The sequence below is a fragment of the Pocillopora verrucosa genome, chromosome 9 (genome assembly GCF_036669915.1).
Source record: "Pocillopora verrucosa isolate sample1 chromosome 9, ASM3666991v2, whole genome shotgun sequence".
Lineage (NCBI taxonomy): Eukaryota > Metazoa > Cnidaria > Anthozoa > Scleractinia > Pocilloporidae > Pocillopora > Pocillopora verrucosa.
The window spans coordinates 1700322-1719795 of record NC_089320.1 but is presented as its reverse complement, the minus strand read 5'-3'; the positions used below and the strand labels follow the sequence as shown (position 1 = coordinate 1719795).

General features: G+C 39.4%; 1 protein-coding gene across 2 annotated transcripts in view; it reads left to right on the top strand.

Annotated features, from left to right (window-relative positions):
* Window positions 1-19474, top strand: part of LOC131780581 (utrophin) — a 49327-nt gene that overhangs the window by 18664 nt on the left and 11189 nt on the right. The window contains exons 23-60 of one of the 2 annotated variants that reach the window (XM_059097192.2): window positions 67-248; window positions 497-677; window positions 1134-1315; window positions 1698-1872; window positions 2347-2528; window positions 2869-3049; window positions 3239-3420; window positions 3893-4067; window positions 4207-4388; window positions 4926-5094; window positions 5605-5786; window positions 6265-6439; window positions 6861-7042; window positions 7334-7508; window positions 7743-7924; window positions 8271-8445; window positions 8666-8847; window positions 9073-9250; window positions 9603-9784; window positions 10104-10278; window positions 10705-10883; window positions 11211-11376; window positions 11476-11657; window positions 11749-11923; window positions 12034-12215; window positions 12598-12772; window positions 13046-13227; window positions 13765-14425; window positions 14766-14906; window positions 15100-15204; window positions 15531-15730; window positions 16154-16241; window positions 16529-16710; window positions 17020-17194; window positions 17545-17726; window positions 18269-18407; window positions 18751-18866; window positions 19140-19317. In XM_059097192.2, the coding sequence (XP_058953175.2) occupies window positions 67-248; window positions 497-677; window positions 1134-1315; window positions 1698-1872; window positions 2347-2528; window positions 2869-3049; window positions 3239-3420; window positions 3893-4067; window positions 4207-4388; window positions 4926-5094; window positions 5605-5786; window positions 6265-6439; window positions 6861-7042; window positions 7334-7508; window positions 7743-7924; window positions 8271-8445; window positions 8666-8847; window positions 9073-9250; window positions 9603-9784; window positions 10104-10278; window positions 10705-10883; window positions 11211-11376; window positions 11476-11657; window positions 11749-11923; window positions 12034-12215; window positions 12598-12772; window positions 13046-13227; window positions 13765-14425; window positions 14766-14906; window positions 15100-15204; window positions 15531-15730; window positions 16154-16241; window positions 16529-16710; window positions 17020-17194; window positions 17545-17726; window positions 18269-18407; window positions 18751-18866; window positions 19140-19317 (6987 nt within the window). The remainder of the gene's footprint in view (window positions 1-66; window positions 249-496; window positions 678-1133; window positions 1316-1697; window positions 1873-2346; window positions 2529-2868; window positions 3050-3238; window positions 3421-3892; window positions 4068-4206; window positions 4389-4925; window positions 5095-5604; window positions 5787-6264; window positions 6440-6860; window positions 7043-7333; window positions 7509-7742; window positions 7925-8270; window positions 8446-8665; window positions 8848-9072; window positions 9251-9602; window positions 9785-10103; window positions 10279-10704; window positions 10884-11210; window positions 11377-11475; window positions 11658-11748; window positions 11924-12033; window positions 12216-12597; window positions 12773-13045; window positions 13228-13764; window positions 14426-14765; window positions 14907-15099; window positions 15205-15530; window positions 15731-16153; window positions 16242-16528; window positions 16711-17019; window positions 17195-17544; window positions 17727-18268; window positions 18408-18750; window positions 18867-19139; window positions 19318-19474) is intronic. The other variant, XM_059097193.2, reaches the window with a different exon arrangement.

Here is a 19474-nt window from a genome sequence, read left to right as displayed (position 1 = left end):
CACGATGTGATTTTTGAAGCATTTTTCTTTAGAAAGTAATTAGAATCCATATTTCTTTTCCCTCAGGAATGCTCGTCCGAGATCGCTGATTCAGTGCCAGAGATCCAGCAGGCGTTTAAATGCGCCGAAGATCTGATCAGTGAGAAAAGTGTTGACCCTAGAGATAGAGAGTCAATAAAGAAAGAAAGAAATGAAATTGGGGAAGGATTTAAGAGCCTGAAGCTTGAACTGAATGACTACGAGAAGGAGTAAGTTTGATTAGGCTAAATTAATTGCTTTTAATTCTTGATTGGAGTCATAAAACACATTGGCCTTACTCCGACGAAGGCAATTAAAGGAGCTCTTCTAGTTCCTCAGAATTTATGAACTCGTCTAATCTGGCTTCTTCAAACAGCCAAGGGAACTGCCACGGTTGTTTTTTCTGGGGTAGGAAGGCGGCTTTGAAGATTTCTTTGGCTCACTTGTAGTGATTTTACTCCGGCGGTTTTCTCCACAGATTAGAAGACTTAGGCCTTCAACAAGATAAAGAGAAATCGGAGAAGATTACAACATGGCAAACATGGATCATTCGAATGAGGAAGTTGCAGGATAAGTGTCAAGCGAAGACAAATGAACTCAAGGAAGCAAATGAGCCACAAAATAAGAAAGAAGTCGAAGAACAAATGGTCCTTGTGAAGGTCAGAACTAGTTTCTTAGCTTGAGTTAATTAGATTGTGCACTGGGAATTTGAAATTCGCTTTCTATCTATAGCTGCAGTTCATTTATTGAAATCTTTACAGTTCCTTTTACTGCTTCGGGACTTGTGAAGTAAAAGGGTGGTTGTAAATGTTTGCATCAAATATGAATGATTTGAGAAATAACAAACTGGTCGGAACAAACACAAGTAACATACCAGGCTGCATATAGTTAAATGCAATCCACAATTGGGCACAAAACCCAATCATGTTTCCCTAATATTTCGGTGGTAGGATTACAATGGAAGTGTAATGCGATCACAAGTGTGGTGCATCGTTCAGGTTTACGAAACGTCAGTCATCAATACACGGTCACAAAGTTTTCGTCAAAGACAGCCCTTGTAAGGCAAACTTTTGCGAAAGTTTTGCATATCATATTTTTTTGGTACTTAAATGTAGGAGTGTAAGGAGGAGCTGGAGGCCGCTAAACCGGTGATTCACGAAGGTATTGACTACGGGAAGCTCTTGATAGATGATGAAATACTTGATGATGAGGTTAGGGCTTCAATCAAGAAGGACGTGAACGATATGGAATATAATCTGGACAAAATGGAGAAAGACAACGCTGACGAACAGGGCAGGTAACAAACGGTTAAAAAAATCTAGATTAAGGCTTTTGTAAACGTGTGGAATATTATTAGTTTTATCTGTGGTCCATATTTTCTCTTCATTTATATCGAACACGATTCTATTTCGGTAACTACTTGAAAAAATGATGAGCTTTGAAAATATAATGGATTTGTATCTTTGCCTGGTAAAACGTCTTAGATAAGATGACCCACACACACAAAAACTGAGCATTGTCCTTTAAAAGAGAGAAATTAATAAAGATAATCGAACTCCATTGGTCTTTGTAAACCGAGTGGCTGTTGCATTTTTTTTCATAAAATACTTAATTTACTAACAATTGAAGTAATCTAGATGTCTGCATATTTGCCTATGTCTTACTTGATATCTACATAGGTTGGAAATTCTATCCATCCAGTTCGACACCGATAAAAAGGACAAATTAGAAAAATGGGAAACTTGGAAGGTGAAATTGAGATCAATTCTTGCTTTGAAACGAAACCACCTTGACGAGGTCAAGGCCGACGATCCCACGAACCGGAACGTGGAGGAATTATTAGCGAAAGCAAAGGTAGGCTTTTGAAGCAATTTTCAGGCGAGTTTCGCAGGTAATCTGGGATTGTGTTGGTTTTACCTCTCAACACTCGGTGATTGGTCGAGAAAGCTCGCGCCACCCGCTTCACCAATCAGGAACAAAACCGAAACAAATCGCGAATTGGTCGCGCCCGTTTTGCCGCGCTTCGGAGATCCGGAGTTAGCATTTTTAATCTCTCAATGCCTCCTTGTGACACTTGCTTTTCCTCTTCTCGGCTTTTGTGATTACTGAGATTGCTTTGGTTTATGTTTTGCGAGGTTCAGTTGAAAAACAAAAAAAAGGACAAGAAGATAATAAACGATATACCAAAGTACACGCAGAGTCAAAAAATTTATTTAACCAGAATGACGATTTCGAACCTCTGCTTTTACATTTGCTGACCTCTCTCCTTGACTTAAAACTTTTGAACACCATGTGATTATCAGGTCTGATTTTCTTTGTGACCATTAGGATTGCGAGGATAGCCTGACCAATACAGAACCGGAGATCAAGTTTGCTTTAGATTATGGTGAGCAACTCGTAGATGACGATCTGACTGATCCTGATGAAAAGCAAAAGATCCATGATGATGTGGTAGAAATGGAACGAACTCTGAAAGACTTGAAGGAAGATACCGCTAAAGAGAAACTAAGGTATTTTGTCTAAGACTTGTCAGGATTGTACTCTGACTTTTTGATTCCGCTAGTTCGCATACATTACTGTATGGCCTTCAGGTCCGTACATGTGTACTTGTTTGGTTGATCGATCGATCGATTGATAAAAGGTAGTAAATTCATTTAGCATAATTTACAAGAAGAGCATCTAATTGTACTCAGGTAATCTAGCTGATGAAATAAGACAAAGCCTGTCCTTTCCTGAGACTGCTTTTCAAGGATGCTGTGTATACTAAGTCTAAAAATGTAATATATAACGGACTAAGCACCTAAAATGCACAACACCTAACTTTTCTTTAACTGGTAATATTGTTACCAGGTTGCAGCAAATATATTTCCAACAAAACGAAGAAAAGGAGAAAAAACTGAAACAGTGGGAGATATGGGTTATTCGTATAAACAAACTACAGGGCGAATGTCAGGAAAAAGTGAAAGATTTGAAGTCTAAAGGAGATCCTCATGATAAGAAGGACTTGGAAGAGCAGATTGTTCTAGCTAAGGTGAGTTTTTTTTGTCTGTTAGCGAAAACCTGTACGTTCGGTTTACCAGCGTAATGACTCACCTGGCATGTAAGGAGAACACGAGAAAAGTTTGCTTAAAGAATTTATCGGGAGACCAAGTTCATTTAGAAAAATGTATTTTGAGACTTGTATGCGTCTTTTTCAGTAAGGTGTATTCAACTTTTGTAGGAATTCGAGGAGGAGTTGCAATCAGCCAAACCGGTGATCAATGAAGGTACTGCATATGGGTCGCTGCTTCTAAATGATGATATCGTTGACGAAGACAACAAGGAAAAAGTCAAACAGGACCTGGATCACATCGAAGAGGATCTAAAAGAATTAGAAAAGGCTAATGGCGATGAGCAGAAAAGGTAAAAATCTATACCAATTTCAGGCGACTTTGCAAAACCTAATTATACGACAACGAAAAGGATTTGAGATATTTGGGATCGAAATTTTCAACTATAATAAATACAGTGTAGCAAGTCGTCTTGTACAGAAAGGCCTGGTGCGATAATGTAGGGCACTTTAATTATTCGACCGTATTTTTGGTGGAGGCAGCTCAACAAACGGTTTAGAGCCCCGTGTTTCAGATCTTGATTCCCGGGTTCAAACCTTCCATGATATATAATACAGTGGGCTTTTTTTCGGTATTCATGAGTTTTCATCACAGAGATTCACTTTGTAAAAAGGTAAGTGATTTTCCTCACACCGTTGACGTCCTTTTTTATCAATTAACGTTCTATGTACTCTATTTGTTTGTGCAGGGTCCGCTATCAGATCGTATGAGCTTAATATCGTGTCACATTTATTACTTATGGAGTCTCATTGATGTCCTTTCAGGCTTGAAGATATTCTTTATCAGAAAGGTGAAGAGCAAAAAGTCACAGAGTGGAAGAACCGGACCACACGCATCCACATTTTGATAAAGGATTGTGGTGACAAAATGGCTGAACTACAAGCTAAGGGGAATCCGAAGGACCGCGGGGATGCCGAAGAGCAAATCACTTTGTCAAAGGTACTGAGGATTTGCCTTAAGTTTTTCTTTGTTGAGAGAAAATGTTTGGTTCTTATTTCAGCTGAGTTTTGCAGAGGTCTAAATTTTTTCCTAACCTTTTGTATGAATTTTTTTTTCATCTCATTCTATTTAATTACAGGAATGCAGTCACAAACTACAGGCATCAAAACCCGAGATAAATGCCGGTCTGGCATTTGGAAAAGAACTATTGGAGGATGATTACATTAGTGACGTAAACAAGGCTAACATCAAGCAAGACTTAAATGAGCTAGGAGGAGACATGGAGAGACTGGAGCGAGCCAACGATGAACAAGAACGCAGGTAAATTATCTTTTGGTCTCAAATTAAACCTGAATGTAAAAGCCTTTCCCAGGTCCGAAGTACATGTATTCGTTTACAAAGCAAAGGAAGTGTTTTAAATATGTCTCACGTACCTTTAAACACACTTAAACGCTAAACTGTAGTTTATGCAAACGGCCCTTGAAACGGCCCTTGGCCCGGCAAAGGAAGTGTTTTAAATATGTCTCACGTACCTTTAAACACACTTAAACGCTAAACAATAGTTTATGCAAACGGCCCTTGAAGATGAAGGATTTCCAGCGGAAATCTAACCCCTTTCGCCGTTTCGCACTCTCATGTGAGTGTCGATAACATTTTAAAGACTTTAGTAAACGCCTACCGCACCAGTTATCCTTTTTTCCACATTCTTTATTGTTTCAAGGTTACGTAAGGGATCCTCGACAATCATCGTTCGAGAAGGGTGAAAACGTTATATGGAACGGTTTTTTAAGTGCCCAAAAGAACGGTCACGAAACCAAACTAAAGTTTTTACTTTTGTTTTCTGATCTTTTCTTGCAGGATTCGAGAGCGCTTAGACGCATTACAGAAAGAGGAAGCGGTGATAAAAGATTGGCGTGATAGATGTGCCAGCTTGACATCTTATATGGATGCTGCTGATGAAAAAATTCAGAATGGGAAGAGCGCAGAGAGCAATGAGGAAATTGAAAGCTCTTACATCCTGCTCAAGGTAATCAATGGGAAATTTCACAGACTTGTAGGTATATGTAAGAACTAGTAAGTAATTCATTGCTTTGAGTTGTATACCATGGAATATTCCACTAGTCACCGAGTCATTAGATCGCACTTCATGATAGGAAGGTTTGTGTAATAGTGTCGATTAGAAAACAGCTTTTGTACATCCTGATTGAATGTGTTTTCTATCTTCGTTTATTAATGGCTGAGTATTTGATAAATCAGTCGCTAAAATAACAATCAAAAGAATGAGTTAAAGCACTTTTTGATTTTAAAAGTCCAACCGGTGTTTTGTTACTCTCAGTTCCTCTGACAATCATTTACGAACCAAAATGCATACTACCGTACTGACGAAAAGTGTCTTCAGTTGTCTCAACGGCTCTGAGGTGCTGGGGGGGGCAGTTCTCAAAGACCCCATTGTCAAATGTTGTCTGTATTTGATGCTGTTCTCTCGTGGTATGTCTTACCTATTTTCTTATTAATTTTGTTGAATGTTCTTTCGTAGGATCTCTCAGCAGATCTTGTGCAAACTGAACCGGAAATGATAAAGACTTTAGACTTCGGAAGAGAGTTAGCATCAAATAAAAATTTGAGCTCTGATAGCCGTCAAAAAGTGACTGACGATGTGAGTGATGTGGAAAAAAGATGGAAGACTCTTATGAAAGAGTCTCAAGATGAATACGCTAGGTAATGTTGTTGGCTTGATATGCATTGCCATTGTGGGTAATATAAATAAAGTAAAATGAGCGAAAAGGAGAAGAATAAATTGAAAGGCAAGAAAGGATGGATAGTAACATTTTTCTCGAGGGTGGAATAGTGTGTCACAAGCTAATCTCGTGAGAATTCGGATGGCGACGTCTTATTATAAAAACCGGACTACAAGTTGCTCTAAAGCTTACAAGGTGAGAGAATCTTGTGACCAAGTATTGATTGACCATAAACATTTACACAGATGCAAGAACGTGTTCATTACTAGAGCCGGTGCTTTTTTTATACAAAATATTTGAAAAGGATACTCGATTCATGACTAAACGTCTGCTTGTGCTTGTTTCGAAGCGAAAATCAGTGCGACACTGTATCAAATAAAACCATCACCTCTGGCGAGATTGAATAAGAGATACAGTTCAATGGCCATGTTCCATTCTTTCTTTTTTTGCTATTTTAGGCTTGGTGTTGAACTAGGAGCTTCACAAGCTCGACAAAGAAACTTGGAGACCTGGCACGAGCGATGCGATGATCTTCATGGTTGGGTGACCGACAGATATACAAGGCTACGTTCCCGACCGACTTCTCCTGAAGCATCTTTTGGGGGAATAAAAAGACAACAGAGTGTTATTGAGGTAAAAATTTCTCGAACGTAGCGTCTCATTTTTCCAGATCTTATGTCGGTTTTTGAAGATGAACCGACAAAAAATATTTCTACCCCTCCTGAAAATGATTGTTTCATCTCAAGCAACCTTCCACCCTCAGCACTTTAGAAGATCCCCCCCTCCTCCAATTTTTAGGCACTGGTTATACTCCTGTGTGCAGGCTAAGTTTGTAAGAACCATGTGTACTATCACCTTGGATACGACTCAAGCCCCAATTAGGGCCTGAACGCTAACATCTGGATTACTTATTCCCAACGATAAGGCTACTGTAATGCTAAAAGCCCCCCCCCCCCTTAACTTGCTTGTTAGGCACCTACTGTTTCACCCAATTTAGGGAGGCTTTTTCCGTTAAGCTGACCTTAATTTGGTGTTATCGACTGTGCGTTTTCAGGATCTCGTCAAGGACTTGACTTCCAAACAAGGTGAAGTAAACGAAGTTATTGACGAAGGAAATCAAGTCATCGACGATCATACTTATGCAGAAAAAGAAAGGAAACTTGTTCATGAGAAGATGACCGCACTTCACGATGACTGGAATAAACTAGCCACGTTGACTTCCGGTAAACAGCAAAGGTAAGTGTTGAGATTTGTAAGGATCAGATATCTGTTATTGAGTGATCAGTAAGATTTCGATTTATTTATTGCTCTTCATCAAATTCAGTGTTTTATAAAAGCCCATAAGGATTGGTGAAAAAGTTTGCTTTACATCCCAGTTCATCAATCGCACTTTACCACCGACATAAATACGAGATGGCTTCCGGAAACAACCACTTGTTTTCGTTATCAACTAATCATTCCCACCTTTTTATACCTTCTCTTGACTTTGATATAACTGGATATAATTTTTTTATTTCCGCTTTTCAGTGTCCAAGTCTTACTTCTTGAGAAGGAACAACAGCACCTTGACAAGACGCAGAACTGGAGAAGAAGAATTGATCCTCTTGTGTTTTGGGTTTCTTCAGCCGAGGATAAGCTGAACACACAATTTGCAATTGCCCCAGATCTAGACACCGTCAAGAAACAGAAGGCTGAACTTGAGGTGCATAGAAATAATCACTGCGGCGGATTTTTAGAATGCTTGGGATTAAAAATTCTGCGGTAAAACACCGCTTTCGAGGCTCAAAGCGCCTCAGTGTTTTAAAAGCTTTCACATTTGAGCGGAGACCAAGTTGAAAAGCGCTTGAAACACCGTGTCGAAGGGATAACAATGTTCTGATTTCCTAATTTTTTCCTCATCTCGTTTTTTCTCGTTTTGACATCTTGTATTTTCTAGGATTTCAATAATGAAATGCTTTCTCACCAACGTGAAGTGAGTGAAACTTTGGAATATGGAGACAAACTACTGAAAGACCCAGAGCTTCCTGAGGACGATCGTACGGCGATACAGAAAGAAGTGCTGGATCTTAGTCATCGCTGGGAGAACCTGGAGGAGTTAGTCAACTGGAAATCCGAGAGGTAAAAAAGCATAGCATGGGTTCTTTTTTTTTTTTTTTTTTTTTTCTGTGCCGGCGTGATCTACCTGTTCAAGGAACTCATTTTGAACGGAGAGAAGAAGCCAGGCGGGCGAGGCTCTCCTTCCCCCGTCCCCTCCCTCCCCCCCCCCCCCCAAAAAAAAAAAAAGACGAAAATAAATTTAAAAATACGGAAGGATCCTTATAAGACCCGCTCTATGACTCTATTGGTCTTTTTACGAGTCTAAATCACCGGAAAGTATGCTTGGAGCAACCGGTCCAAGATAATTCTTGACTCCTCAACGTTTTATAAGACAGCTCTTCTCACTCTGCCAACCTCTTACAAACAGAATTGACGACACTATCTCAAAACTCAAGATGCAGCAAGAGGACAAGCTCCAGAAATGGCATGAGGGACTTGATGAGGTCAGTGGATGGGTAGTGAAGACAAGAGTTAAGGTTGAAGTACAACAGAGACTGGCTACCGATGTGGACGCTGCTTTGGAACAAATAGATGACTTTCAGGTTTGCTGTTGTTTTTAATCTCCTCGTTGTTGTCGTTTTGTCTCAAATATTTCCTTTCTAGGGTTCTTTCTTCACGTAAGGCTCTTATTGTCCGTCAATTTCTTTGCTGTAATCCTGTGGCCTTACGATTCTAAGATTGAGTAATTTTGCGAATGATTCTAAGAATGAGCGACTTGAAGCAACGAATGTGCTGATACTCTATGTTTTGATTTCAATTAAGGAAATCATCAAAGACGCTCCAGGTTATCAAGAAAAGGTAACTCACCTAAACGAGTTCAGTGGCAACCTCGTTACTGACCCATGTCTTGGGGAAGAAGAGAGGCGAGGTGTCCGCGAGGAAACTGTCATCTGTAATGAAAATTGGAACGATCTGGTTAATCTCGCTAATGCTAAGCAGGCCAGGTAACTGAATGTTTGTATATAATACTCTTTAGCACCTGACTTGGTGGCTCGCTTGACCCCAGGTAGAGGGTTACAATCTGGAACTTCGGAGGGTTTATTATGTTGGGAGCATATCTACATCTAAACACAGTTAGACGATATTGCACTTTAGAAGAAGATCATTTGTATGCAGCTATTTATTGACCACATGTTGAAATCTTGCATTCTTTTTTCTTCTTGTTTTAGAATGGAAGAAAACCTCAACAAATTGGAACGACAAGAACAGGACGCTTTAGAGCGATGGAGGATTCGCTCAGAAAGAGCGGGTCTTGCGTTAGATAAACTGGAGGGTCAGATATCTGTTATTGATGACCCTATAGGGAATGACATAGAGACTGTCAGGAGACAGGAGGACGCGTTTGAGGTCAGCACATTCATAATTTTACTGCAACTAACAACAGTTTTGTTGAAAAGCAACACATGACATGTTTGGTACATAAGGGTCGGCTCTTAACCATTCATTAATCATTTACCTCCACTTCTACTCACTTAAGAGATTAACCCTTCATATACATGACTTCGCTGTCCCGTGGTCTTGTTCGGTCTAGATTGCCATTGAGCAGATGTTGTCTCTGGAGATGGAGAACATCTTCAATTTGATTCAAATCGATAGGGCCTATGTTGTAAGCACTGCCCACATACGTTTTGTTCAAGTGACCAAACTGTTTTCTTCAATGTGAAAGAATTTATTTTTATCTGGTTTCATTACCCTGCAGATATTTTCCAATGAAATGGAACTGAACACAACTCAAATGCTTGACACTCTTGCCTTGGGAGAGAAAGTTAAAAAAGATCCCAAGCTTACCCAGAAAAGGAAAGATGAGGTGGTGGAACATCTCAATTCTTTGACAGCACGCTGGGACCGCATAAAGGATTTTGTTGCCTTGAGAAAAGAAAGGTATGCGACGCATACAGGTGTAGGTCCATATCTCAAGGTTATAACGACATTTTCAAATGTATCTTTACTATTTGTTCCATAATGACATGCATGGCTTACTGGTATTCCATACTAAGCTACCTGACATGGCTGGGTTGGAATTGGTAAATAGTTTGAAAATTATTCTTCTTTATCAAACTCAAGATCTTGCTAAAAATTTTATTCTTCCTTCAAAAATTGCAGTACTGATCTCCTTAATCTCTATTTCCATATGTTTTCAAAAATAACTGAAATATGGCTTCGACTAGCTATTTTTTCTACCATTTTCTCTCTATCTAAGACTTGATGAAGCTTCCAAGAGGATGCAGAGGGACAGACGGAAGAAGCTCGAGGAGTGGGAAGAAAAGGTTAATCACTTCGATAGTTTTTTACGAAAGGCAGAGAGAGAAACAGAGAGGCTAGAGCCAATAGCAGATGATCTGGAGACTGTTCAAAGACAATATGACGATTTCCAGGTACGATATCGAAAATAAAGAATCGAATGAGTTTTGTTATCAACTGAGTATTTAATAAAAAAAAAATGTAGTTTGTGCCATTGGCGTAGTTGATTGGCTGAAGAGTTGGTGAGAGAGGTCGCCAAGCTATAAACCGAGTCTGCAATCTCGGGGGTGGATATCCTGATCCAGGCATCCTTATTATCACAAAAACAAATCTACGAGCGGAAGACCCCAAAGACGCCCTCATAAAGGGAGGCAACCTCTGCACGGCTCTTGCACCCTGTGCAACTCAAAACTGTACTGATTAAGTTCGGATTTCCCTCAACAGCGTTACTGAAAAAACAAGAACGACAACACCTAGTTTCCATGTTCTTCAAACTAAAATTCTAATAAAAGTACATTCTTTTTGACGAGTTCTCGAAGCATGCCTTTTATTATGTTTAGAAAACGAACCAGCTTATTGGACAGCAGAAGAAAGTAGATGACTTCGAAACTTTCACCGTCGAATTACTAGCAGACCCTGTAATTGACGAGAGATCAAAACAGAGCATGGAGCACGATAAAGACGACCGCCTTGAAAGATGGGAAAGGGTCGTCGAAAAGATTAATGACCACCAGCATGGGTAACTGCACTGACGTTTAAACAGCATGCAAGCAAACATCGTCAGAACTCGTTTCTTGTTTTCCGAAAATTATCGCGATGTTTCGAGCGAAACTTTATGACTTATCTTTTGGACTTTTAGAGCGTCTGCGTTATGATCCAAAAAAGTTCAAACCGGTGCAACACAACATGTTTTTTCAGAAGGAAAACTGAGCGAGTATTCGAAGTTATTTGTAAATAGTCCCTATTTAAAAAGAATAGCAATAGCATCAACTGTTCAATATCAGACAGCTGAGAATAACTAAAAACTTAGTAAAATGTTTGAAAGCTTCTCTATCCTTATTTGCAGATTGGAAGAACAACTGACAAACTTGGAGAAAACTGAGGGTGAACTTTCGAGATGGAATGACCAATTTGACATAATCCAGGAGGAGGTTGCGAAAGTTGAAAGCGTCTGTGAGCAGGAAATTGCTCCAGATTTCGACGCGCTGGAGAAACAGAAGACTGAAGTTCAGGTGGGTCAAACGAGAAAACGTTGTGTGCTGTTTACGGACAAATTATTTGAGATGTTGTTCAGTTTCCACGATGTGAATGGAGCTTGCTTATTTTTGCAGAGACTGAAGAAAACTGTGAACGTACTGGATCCACAAGTTGACGACTTTCTCAAGAACTCTGACAGGTTGATCGACCAAAGTGACGTCCCCGAAAAGGATTTGGAGACTGTGGAGCATGAGGCTGAAGTCTTCAAAAAACGTTGGAATAAAGTAAAGTTCGATCTTGACGCGAGACAACAGAGGTTTGTAAGGGAAATAAAACTAGGAATGTTGTGAAATGGTCCATTTAATAGACAACTATATATGGAAGAGCTCTGTTTATTTCTTTTCCAGAATCGAAGATAAGCACCTCAGCCTACAACAACGTCAAAAAGATTTGTTAGGGCAGTGGAAGAACTCTTGTAACTCTACTCTTAAGTGGTTATCTGACACCTCTGCGCTTGTGCAAGCTCAAGATGTAACTCCTCCGGATCTCGATCATGCGCGGGCTCAAAGACAGGAAATTGAGGTCTGTGAATGCCCATCTTTTTGCTAAGTGGTGTTCACGATTTTAGTGTGCTAGGTGTTGCCTTTCGTTTGATAAAAAGATCATCTTTCTTTTTCTCCAAATCACTTTAGGACATTTTGCGAGAAATAAAACGGCACGACAATCAGATGGACAAGCTAGATCAACTTGGAGACAAGATTACTAACGACCCGAGCATGCGTGACTTGGAGAGGGACTTGGTTAACAATGAAAAAGCTACCATTATCGAACGCTATAAAGGACTTCTTGCATCAACGGAGGCTGCAAAAAATAGGTTCGTTGCTGTTAATATGTACTTGTAGTGAGAAATACTTGATATGAGGAATGTCATCGTGCTATATCCAAACAAATTCCTTCTTTCCAAATAAAGTACTTATACTGAAAACCTAACAACAAACTCAAGATTTTCCATTATTATTTGTTCTCATGAGAATCACCATTATAAAGCCACACTTTTTGAGAGGTGATTGCTTTCACTGGTGCTCATTTTTTTCCATAAAAAAGTATTCGATTTGGGTATTAGCCCGAGGGGTAAGTCCGAGAAATATCCAATGATCTTAAAAGAATGAGTTTCTACTTAGACCCCCTCTAGGGAGAAGATGCATTTTTTTGTCATGTCCCGTAGAAATAAGCATGTTGTTGTGCTTCTGTTCTAGATTGGTTGATCAAATTAAGAAAATGGAGAAAGAGCAAGGAGAAAAGATGAAGCTCTGGCCAGAAAAAACGGATCCCCTTGATAAATGGCTGATAAAGAATGAGACAACTGTTCAGTCCTACGAGCCAATCGGATACGACATCAGCTATGTAAAAACACAAGAAAAAGACGCACAGGTTGGGGCATTTTCTAATTGTTTGATGTGAGAACAAGTTCACTAGTTGATGAAATTAAATGGAAAACAGCGTTATCAATGTTTAAAACAGGTTATATTTAAAATTTAACTTCACTATAGCTCCTGTACTCTGTCCGGAAGGTAAACGATGTTTTTTCTATAGAAGAGCTTAAAAGTCTATGTTGTTCTAACAGTGGCTGAGAGAGGACGAGATGGTGAATTAAAGGCTTTTGGGACTAGATACTGGATCTCATCGGGTCTTTCTTTTTAATAGGCAATGATCACTGAACTTCTTCAAGAGCAGCCAAAATTCGCTGAGATGACGGACTTTGGGAATAAGCTGACAACGGAGCCTTGTGTAGGATTAGAAGAGAGGGTAAAGATTCAGAAAGACATGCAAAGTCTCCACGAGAGATGGGACGGGCTGTATGAGTCAGCCACTTCAAGACATGACAGGTATCAGCCACTTCTTTGAATCAACAGTATTGTTTTCGTAAAAATTGCATTTGTTTTTGACCTTCTAAGTAACAGTAGGAAGACCTAAGGCTTCAGTAATATTTGAAACCTTAAAAATATGATTTACAGAATCCTACAGAAACTACAGAAGCTACAAAAATTTTCTACTTAGGGGAAACAGTTCCTGGGTAAATAATACCATAAACTCTCGCATGAGAAAATTCTAAGCAAACTTACCTTGTATGTGAGTTGATAACGGAAATTGGCCACCGTGAAGGGTTTCTGAGCAGATGTTTCGAGTTAGCCGAAGATGAAGGGCTAACGCTTCAGCTTCCACCGACGCAATACAACTGTTTCTTTTGAAACTTACCCCCTTCATTCATCGGCTTGTATGTGACTGACTTCCTATGCCTAAAATCATGTTAAGGTGGTAAACATAGTGTTTGGTTTCAGTCTTTGAATTATTGAAATTCTTGGAAGTTTGAAATATATCCACTTCTAGAAAAGTGTCCTCACAGTTGTATTTGACGTTCTTAGGATCCAAGACAGGCTTAAAATATTAGAAGACGAACAAAAACGACTGGCAGATGAAAGAAAAATGCTGGAAGAGGAAGAAGTACAGAGGCAAATCGACATGGAAAGGAGGCGAAAGGAAGAGGAAGAGAGAAGAAAGAAAGAGGCAGAGGAGAGAAGGAGAAGGGAAGAGGAGGCAAGGAAACGCAAAGAAGAAGAAGAACGAAAACGGAGGGAAGAAGAGGAAAGGATAAGAAAAGAGGAAGAAGACAAACGGAAACGAAAGGAGGAAGAAGAGAAAAGGAGACGAGAGGAAGAAGCAAGGCAGAGGAGAGAAGAGGAGGAGAGAGAAAGACGAGAAGAAGAACAAAAGAGGAAGCTGGAACAGGAAGAGAGAAAAAGAAAAGAAGAAGAAGACCGGAAGAAAAGGGAAGAAGAAAGAAAACAGAGAGAAGAAGAGGAACGGATGAAGAGAGAAGAAGAGAATAGAAAGCGGAAGGAGGAACAAGAAAGACGGAGGAAAGAGCAAGAGGAGCGCAGAAAAAAAGAGGAGGAGGAGAGAAAGAAAAGGGAGGAAGAGAGAAGGAAAAAACGTGAGGAAGAAGAGAAAAAGAAGAAAGAAAGAGAGGAAAAAAAGCGACTGGAGGAAGAAGAAAAGAAAAGGAAGGAGGAAGAAAAACAAAAGGTTGGTCGTTTTACGCCCGTTTTGTTCTTTCTACTTGTATTACTCACCAAGTGTTTCTATTTTTTTGTAGAACCTGAACTGGCCTGCGCCTGTTTAGGAAATTGTCATAAAAGGGTCATAGACTATTTTTGAAGTTTCAGCTATTTGCATCGGAGATGACTCGAAAACAACTTACATTAGCGCTAGAGCAACACAACGCATCCTCTTATCATTGATATGTCACTATTGATGAGAATTACCCACCGTTTGTTTGTCATGTTTAAGACACAGTTCTGTCCAATTTATTTCTTAACGATCGTCTATCAAAACACCTTTTATATAGTAACTCTTTCCCGTGTAGAAAAAAGGCTTCCTCATAAACTTTGGATCTTTACCTCACATCCCGATGGTGAAACAGGAAACTACACTAAATGCCAGCCCAAAGATGGACGAGGTTGTGTCAGTCCCAGAAGCTGAAGGAGACAATATCAACAGGAAAAAGGTCACAACAGCACAGCGCACGTTTGCACGAATGATCTATCATTATGGATGAAAAACACCAAAAACTTTCTTCTAATGTTTCGGATACGTCCTAGTTCTATCGATTCTACTATTATATAGTTTTCTTATTAGTATGTTATATTCAAGCACCTTTTTCCTGACTAATATTGTTTATTTTTCTTTCTCTCTCGTAGAATAAAGGGTTCGGGTTTAGCCTCGGGCCGTTACCTCACCTTCCAAAGATGGAAGAGGTTGCGTCAGTCCCAGAAGCTGAAGAAGACAATATCAACAGGAAAAAGGTCACAACAGCACAGCGCACCTTTGCACGAATGATCTATCATTATGGATGAAAAACACCAAACGTTTTATTCTAATGTTTCGGATACGTCCTAGCTATATCGACTTTACTTTAATATGGTGCACAGCGCACCTTTGCACGAGTGATCTATCATTATGGATAAAAAAAACCAAACATTTTCTTCTAATGTTTCGGATACGAAACATTAGATTCTATCTAATGTTTATCTAATATCGACTCTACTTTTATATAGTTATCTTTTTAGTATGTTATATTCAAACACCTTTTTCCTTACTAATATCTTTTATTTTTCTTTCTCTCTCGTAGAATAAAGGGTTCGGGTTTAGCCTCGGGCCGTTACCTCACATTCCAAAGGTGGAAGAGGAAACCAGCCTTTTGGCCACTCCCGTGGACGAGGTAGTCGTGTCTGTCGACGAAGACATCGTCGAGGCTGCTGCCGAACCTGATGCGTTTGTTTTTGATGGAAGGCTGCAGGATTGGAAAAACGACGCAAAAGATATAAGCGTGTAAGTACTACACCTGGATATAGATTATAGGGTTTTAACCATTTAAGCTCCAAGGATAACCAACACCTAAACTCTACATTAAAGTCAAGGGCACGAGAATCAACGAACTAATCATCTCAATGGAAAACCGTTGTGATCTTCACAAATTCTCACAATAGTTCTTATTACATATGTCCTTGCGTGCTAAAAAGTGCCACGAGAGTTGGCTTGTTAAAAGTTAGAAGGTTTCGAGACGACGGGATAATGAGATGAAAGGGGGTAAATTAAGCATGGAATAGAGCTAACTACTGAGAAGAATAGGCTTAGCTTTTTAGGTTTAGTTTGCTTTACGGTATCGCTTTTTGTTGGCCTTCGAAAATAAGTTCTGAAAGACTTCAAAAGCGTTGACGTTTGAATAATAATATACAAACTCAATTCTCACAGCTGGCTTAAGGATCAAGACGAAAAACTACCCGACGAAACTAACGATGACACCATTGCTTCTCTTAAAGACAAAGAAAGCCATTTTGTGGTGAGTTTTGAGCTTTTACTAATTGCAAAGTTAGATTAAATGAATTTGCAAATTTGAATAAGTGCTAACCTTGCACTATATCCTAAATCGTTTTTTTTTTGACTTGACGCGATTAACTTAACGAAGTCATTCTTGTTAACGATGTTATTAAATTATCAACGTCATCAACAAAATTTGCTCCTCTGTTATTGATATCAGTAAAACATGTCTTGAATTTGTTATTGCTGTTTTCGAAAGAGGAATTGCGATTAGAGGTGTAAGAAATCTTCATTCTTTGATAATTCTAGAGCCTCGAAAAAGAAATTCCTGACTACGAAAGAAAGTTCGATAATCTTGAGAAAGACTATGAAGCGCTGATCAAGGACAAACATATATCTGAAAAGCAGCATGAAGACGTCAGCGAAGATATGGATAAGTTGAGGGGCCAGTGGCGCTCTTTCAACACGGATAGAGATGTCAAGAAAAACCGGTAAAGGAATAACTTAAATGATATAAGAATTCACGAATTTTTGAACTGTGGATTATAAATGGTAAATTGATCCTCGCAATAACTGACTTTAAAAAAGAACTGCAGAATTGAAGTATGTGCTTTGGTCCAGATATCAGCATAATTGAGCATTACTTCTAAACCAACCATTAAATACCACGATTCGTTAATTTTTAAGCTGAAAGAAGACGACGCGGCAGTCAACTCACGTTTTGAAGCCGTATTAACCTGTTGTGCCCTTAGCAGGTCTTGATTTAGTGATTAAAATATCTATGAATTATCTGATGCTAGAATAAAAAGGAAGCTTTGGGATAAAGAACAACAGAAAGCCGGCGAGCTTACCGGGTGCAGGGTTAACTTACAAGCAGTGAAGGACTGGATTGGACTTCGGGATAAAGAAATTGAGAATATGGATCCCATAGGAAACGATCCGAAAACTTTACAACGACAGAAAGAAGACATGAAGGTAAATATACAGATATCTATTATAGAAAACATCATGTCATTTGAATTATTCATATGTTGATCATTTTCACTTCCATTTTTTTTCTTGCCCCTAAAATTGATTTAAAAAAAAAAACGTTTTCCTTTTGTTTGTGGCCTTAGCGCACGCGCTAAAACTCGAGCTGTAACTTACAATACAAACCAAGAAAACGAGATAGGTACAAATTAGTATTCGGATCAATGAAAGTGTCTGTCGGTCGACTTTTCACAACAGTCAACTGACTACATCTTGGGATAAATGTTTGGTTATGGGAGGGGTAGGTGTGTATTCTCTTCAGATATTCTTTCACAGAGTCTTTAACGTTTCCACAGCTATTAACCAAACGACTACATGATTACGAGCCACGATTCACTGAAGCAACGGACACAGCGTACAGATTATCTAAGGACCCATACTTTTCGAATGAGCAAAGCAAAGCTCTTCGACAAGACGCAGAGGACTGCGAAAAACAGTGGGATGACGTGTTGGAAAAAGCCACAGATCGTATGGACCGGTAACTTAGTAACTTATTTCGGTTATCTCACGTCAGAGACACGCTTTTAATAGTTGGCAGTTAACACTCAGTTCATATTAATGGTACAATTAACTTGGAAGCAATTAGCGGCGGAAATTGGTATCGATTCCTAAGCCAGCCACCTCTTCTTCCTCAGAGGTGAACTAAGAGTATCTCAATCTTTTAAAATTTCTAGTCAGTTGATAATGAATTTCACTAGCGTAGTCGAGAGTCAACCGCATGCAAATATATCAAAAACGTTTTTATTAGGGTTCTTATAATTTATCTGAACCAACCGGCTCGAAATTTCATGCCCACTCATTTCAGATGTGTCATTAGTTTTGTAGTGGAAGAAAAGGGGGTTATTGATTGACAATCTAAAAAAACCTCTCAAGAGAATACAAGAAGTGTATCGCCCATCAAAAAGACATATTATTTCCTAATCTTCCAAATAAAACAGTTCTAACTATATAAAATTTCCAGTTTTTCAGTGTAAATATTGCGTACCACCAACGTTTCTAAATTATAACTTGTCTTCTCAGGATCGTGAAGAAGATTCCCAAGCTTCAAAAAGACCAAAAGGAAATAGTCGACGAATGGAATGACAGATCTGCTCGATTTGAAAAATCTTTGAAAAAAGCAGAAGATAAACTGAAAGAACAAGAAGCTATTGGGAAGGAGGTGAGAGCGCTAGTGATGCTTTGGTTTTTATGAGAGCCGCAATAAGAGTATCGATATCTTAAAAGCAAATGACCAAGCTAGTGATCAGCATCTTGGCCTGTTATGATTTTCGAAAGAGAAATAGTTTGTCCTCAACGAGTGAGCGTTTTACGGCAACTGAGAGAAAATGTGGTGTGAAGTTGTGGTAGACACAGGTGGCATGAAAATTGCGGTAATTTTAGGCTAACTAAGGTTTAAACGTTTCGACGGGTGGGAAAGACCATATATCACTCCACATTGGGATGAAAGTGAGTTCCCAGGCTAATAATTTTTTCTACTCCGGATTTCCTCTCTTGTGACACAGATTGGCTTTGAGAGGCGGCTCCCCGAGATCAGGTCACCAGAACTGACAAAGAAACGAGGAGAAAACAACAATGAGTGGAAACCCACCGTAGATGAGTGCAACGCGAACCTTAGAACGTAAGTACAATTAACTATTCCTTTTCGGCTTACAAAGTTTGCGGTCTTTTTCAGCAGAATTATCCCTTGTTTACCAGTAAAGCAGGGCCCTTTAACAGCCCTCCCCCCTCCCAGCCCCTTTTCTTGACGGTACACAAAATGACACCCGTTATCCTATGAAAAATCCTACCTATTCCCACTTCTTTTGTAGACTAATTCATTCTTCCTTTGTGATGATTTTTTTGTTGGTTTGTTTGTTTGCTTTTTGACACAGAGTGGCGCTTGATTTTTCAGGGTCAGAGAAAGGCTGCAAGATATTCAGCGAGCTAAGAAAAACCGAAAGTGGTCGATTCTTGAGGCTTTAAAAGATGCTGTACATTCAATCACCGCCAGATTTCGTGGAAATTCCAGAGTCGGAGGTGAACATGGGGTCAATTTAGACAAAGTTGTCGACCTCTTGGAAGATCATGAGGTAAAGAGAACTACGACTTCTGTTCCAATAATTATACGTTTGTGACTAGCCTTTTTAGTGCAAAATTGGAGCCGCTAAATTTTGACACAATTTAATTTTGTTAGTGGCTGCCTTTGGTAGTCAAATTTTTACTGAGTTGCCTCGTGTTCTGTTCTGG